The 4,467-nt window shown below is 36.9% G+C and overlaps 1 protein-coding gene across 1 annotated transcript; it reads right to left on the bottom strand.

The window, feature by feature from the left end:
• Positions 1 to 607: 607 nt before the first annotated feature.
• LOC115703578 (uncharacterized) lies at positions 608 to 1,663 on the bottom strand. Its single transcript, XM_030630804.2, has 2 exons — positions 1,394 to 1,663; positions 608 to 1,070 (listed from the first exon to the last, which is right to left on the bottom strand). The coding sequence occupies exons 1-2, from the start codon at positions 1,580 to 1,582 to the stop codon at positions 648 to 650; spliced, it is 612 nt and encodes a 203-aa protein (XP_030486664.2). The 5' UTR covers positions 1,583 to 1,663; the 3' UTR covers positions 608 to 647.
• Between the last annotated feature and the right edge of the window lie 2,804 nt (positions 1,664 to 4,467).

The raw sequence follows: 4,467 nt of genomic DNA, 5'->3' as shown, positions 1-4,467 counted from the left end.
AAACCTCTAAGCCAACACAATTAATCTTCTTTTTTAAAAAATAAATAAAAAAATTATTAATGTTCTCCCAAATAGGTTTGTTAGAGAGATATGTGGTTAAGATGATTTTTTTAATTTAAAAAGAGATTATTAATATTTAAAAGATTGTTTAATTTTTTGGTTTATTTGTTAACGGGAATCAAACCTAATCGTTAAATTTAACAGAATATTCTTTTATTTTTAAGTATATTCTGTTAAACCAAGAAATGCCGTTAGATAAGCACTTTTAATATATAAAGATATATATATATATATATATATATATATTTGGGCTAATGATTTGAGAATGCAATATTCTGTAATGTTGTTGTTAATAGGACGCTGGCTCACTGGCTGAAATCATTTTATAGTTATGAGTGATTCAATTACAGCTTGTTACAGGTTCTCACTTTTGTCATGGCATCAAATGCTGAAAAGAAATATTCAACAATTATCAAAAATCATATATTTGTTCATTTATTAGTGGTGTAAAAGATTAATTGCACCCTGTCATAAGATGTACCACCTCACTTCGGGCTCACTCACTGTGCATGTAATTTGATAGAACTCGTAATGAAATCAGAGGCCGTTTCTGTTTTAAGTTTAATTCTTCAATTTAATCTCATTAATCAATTGGATCTCTGCAAATTAGATACGAAATTTGATGCAGCAAAAGCTGCAGAACCCCCAACCACAGAAAGCAAAACAACAAGAGCTTGAAGGGCTAGCTCCCAAGGGTAATCCTCAGGCACAAGATAAACACAAGAAGGACCCAAAATTAGTAACACTAAGCTGAGGGTCAACAATGCTCCTGGAGTTCCTGGATCAGTGGCTGCTGATAAGACTCCCAATTCCTCTGCCTTTGACAGCAGCCCAAGCTTCTCTATTGTCGACAGCGAGAGCCCGAACTTCTCGGCTGCAGATAACAACCCGGCCTTCTCAGCTTTTGTCAGTAGCTTCAACTGCTCCACCCTTGTCAGCAACTTCACTGGTGGGGTACTTGTTAAAGGGCTACTCCGGGGACCTTCTCCTAGAGGGAACACAGTTGAATTCTGCATTGTTTTGTAGTCGTAACCAACCCCCATTTCAGTGAAATTCCATAAATTAACATAGAAAGCAAACAAAATTCAACCAACATTTAAAGTACACACTTTTGACCAACGTTTTCATTTTTCTCTTTGTCTCATCAAATTTGAAAGTGGCGACTCAACAAACTAATGCTAGTTCATTATAATTCAATTCTTGAAGGAAAATCCCTCATCTTTCATTGTTTTGTTCACAGAGAGTTGCAAAATAAAATGTAGAATTGGAGAAAGTAGTTTTCGTAATTTAATATTTAGCAGAAAAAAAGAGGCATGGTTGAGGAGGAGCTGACCTTCTTGGAGCTAACAGTTCTACTAGCTGCTGGAATAGGCTTCTGGGTAGCCATAGATTTGATGAGAAGGGGAGAAAAAGAAGCATTCTTCTCAAATATTGCAGTGCAGCCAAACAAGGCTTTAGCAGCCATTCTCTCTGTCTCTCTCTGCTGGTTTACAGTGGGTGAAGAAAAGTTTTGGGTGAGCATGAATGAATGATGGACAAGAGGAGTCCTGGATTAGCTTTCCCGATATGAGACTACACGTGTCACTTTTTGGCTGGATGTTTATGATTGGTTTGTTATTCATGACCGTCAGTATTAAAAGGGACTGTTTTGGAAATATAAAAGATAAATAATATGACAGAAAAAGAAAAATCAGTTGACGTCATATTTATTCAATAACGCAAAGCTAATAGAACGATAATAAAAATGCTCGATAAATAATAATTAATAAAGGTACTAAACGACACACAATAATTATAGAAGTTTGACTCTAAATTTATGACCTACTCTCTTTAGTATTTGTTTGAGATATATCAAGATCAAAAGAATTTGGTTAAGTGAGTTTTTGATACTTTTTTTTTGAAAGAATTATAAATAGTGTTTTGGTAGCGTGAGAGCTCTTGTGAAAGTCTAGAATTCGATGCTTGAATAGTGAGAATGATCCACTATTTAATAGGATTATAAGTGAATAAATTACATTAATTACTGAATATACAATAAAGGTTGATTGAGTCAATCCCACAATTCTCTCAATCTCATTACTCTAGGCATCCAAAATGACCTAGTGTTCAAAGATTTGGCAGTTAATACGGACTTGGTCTCGCAATCCTCTTGGTCAGATCCTCCGTCCAGGATATAACATTTGCTCTCTCGATATAATTGACTTACTCCTTCCGACCAGCCAAGTGCATTGGTCAGATACTTGGGTAATACATCGTGCGACATCTCTATATTCCCCAAATCCTTTGTCTTTATTCGACTTTTAAGAACTTAACATGTGTCATCCAACCTCCTTTCTCACCGCCACGTGTCATTATCAATGCCACGTCACTCAGGTAATTTTGGGATAACATTTGCCCCCAAGTCCTCATAAGATCATCTGGTCATACGTGGACTTGTCATTTCCTTAAACAACTAAGTGACAAGTGTCCTCCCCCATGTGATCCGAACCCTAAGGGCTCATACCTACTTGCATCAAATCTTCTCAAACCTTTTTAAGTCTCCAACCATAATGACCATTTACCTTAGAAGTCGGGAGTCAGGTAATGTGTTCGACGATTATGCATTTTTCGAGATGGTTCTAGTAAATAGTGGGAAAAGCAATCATTTCAAATTTATTTCCTCAAAAAACATTTCCCACTCTACCTTTTTCCTTGTAAATATCTCCTCACACTTCTTTTAAATCTTTCTAAACCTTCAAATTTCCAGAGCAAGAAAATTTCCTTTTTTCTGATTCCCAAAGTTTTCCTCAGATTGCTTCTTGCACGCACCCCAGGAGGCTATCTTCTTCAAAACTTCAAACCAAACAGTGAGTAAGTCTTTCTTCCCTTTTCTTTGCACGAATGTTTACATGTTTTAATTTCTTTTTTGTATGAATTTCATTTGTTGGAATGTGTGTAGTACCATTCTTCTTTTGAATCTAGAGACATATTGCGATGATCAACAATTATTTTGTCATTTATTAGGAATTGAGTTGGTACAAGTATTTGTGTGATTTTCTTTCTTTATTATTCTGCACTGAACTTTGATTTTTTTAGAAATATAGGTTTCCCCAAAATCCAAAAATCCTTATTTTTCAAAATTCCCTCAAAGAGATGAAAGTCTTGTAGCTAAATCTTCATTTTTAGTTGGTCGAAGTATTGGAAATGTTTTTCTTGAGAAGGCACCTTCCACGCAGTTTAGTGTTTCACCTCTCTAACCTTCCTATTTCGTAGAGGAACCCTGCTTAATTTTGAGGAGGTGAACATCAAATGTTTGATGAGCTGCTCGGAGTACTGTTCGAAAATAACTCAACCCTTTCGTGCATATAGCTCGTCTTCATCTTCAAGTGATCCTTCAATCTCTTGGCAACGTGAGAACTCTTGTGAAAGTCTAGAATTTGATGCTTGAATAGTGAGAATGATCCACTATTTAATAGGGTTACGAGTGAATAAATCACATTAATTAAGGAATAAACAATAAAGGTTGATTAAGTCAATCCCACGATTCTCTCAATCCCATTACTCTAGGCATCCAAAATTACATAGTCTTCAAAGATTGGGCAGTTAATACAAATCTAGACTTGGTCCTCGCAATCCTCTTGGTTGGATCCTCCGCGGAGGATATAACATCTGCTCTCTTGATATAATTGACTTACTCCTTCCGACCAGCCAAGTGCATTGGTCGGATACTTTGGCAATACATTGTGCGACATCTCCATATTCCCTAAATCCTTTTGTTATCCTAAATTTTGTCCACCTGATGTGGCATATCCACGCAGGCGAAAGATATAGTACAGGTGGAGTACATCCCTGCCAATAGCAAAACAGGGCCTCCATACAAGATATATTAAAACCGCCAAGCAACAACCGAATGGAGTGAAGCGAGCCCTCAAGGAGTTGTATCAACAGCCATGGCTTGCCAAGAGAAGCCTATAGGCTGACCAGGGTGAGCCTATTGGCCAGCCAGGGTCTGTGCACAAGCTGGTCGGCCAAAAAGTGACTTTCGAACAAAGGAGCCTCCGTTCGACCAAGGGAATCTGACCTCTTCAAGGAAACGATGTACAAATCTGTCCTCAACTTGCAAAAGGCTGGCCTCCTCTTGGTGGAGCTATAGTTGTTGGAATTATTTTACCAGGATCTAGATTTACTACCAAGTATGTTTTATTAATATCCTAATATGAATTCTAAAACAATGAAAATAAACACATAAGAGTTTAAGAAAACCTTACATTGGGTGCAGCGGAATATAATGACTCCTTCCATTCAGATCTCTAGCCCTTGATTCCTTTCTGTAGCAGAGCATAATCAAGATCTGAATCTGGATCTCTTTCTCCCCTTCTTTGATGCTGATTTTCCATAGTCTTACATACTATGATTGAGGTACCACTT

This window comes from Cannabis sativa, chromosome 3, assembly GCF_029168945.1.
Source record: "Cannabis sativa cultivar Pink pepper isolate KNU-18-1 chromosome 3, ASM2916894v1, whole genome shotgun sequence".
NCBI lineage: Eukaryota > Viridiplantae > Streptophyta > Magnoliopsida > Rosales > Cannabaceae > Cannabis > Cannabis sativa.
The sequence above is the reverse complement of the archived record's forward strand: the minus strand, read 5'-3'. Positions and strand labels throughout refer to the sequence as shown.

What these genes read in the sequence shown, in the direction of transcription:
- LOC115703578 (XM_030630804.2), bottom strand. Translation starts at nt 1,582, where the DNA reads ATGCTCACCCAAAACTTTTCTTCACCCACTGTAAACCAGCAGAGAGAG. An exon ending in GAACTGTTAGCTCCAAGAAG is followed by an intron (nt 1,071 to 1,393) that starts GTCAGCTCCTCC and finishes AAAACAATGCAG; the next exon opens with AATTCAACTGTGTTCCCTCT.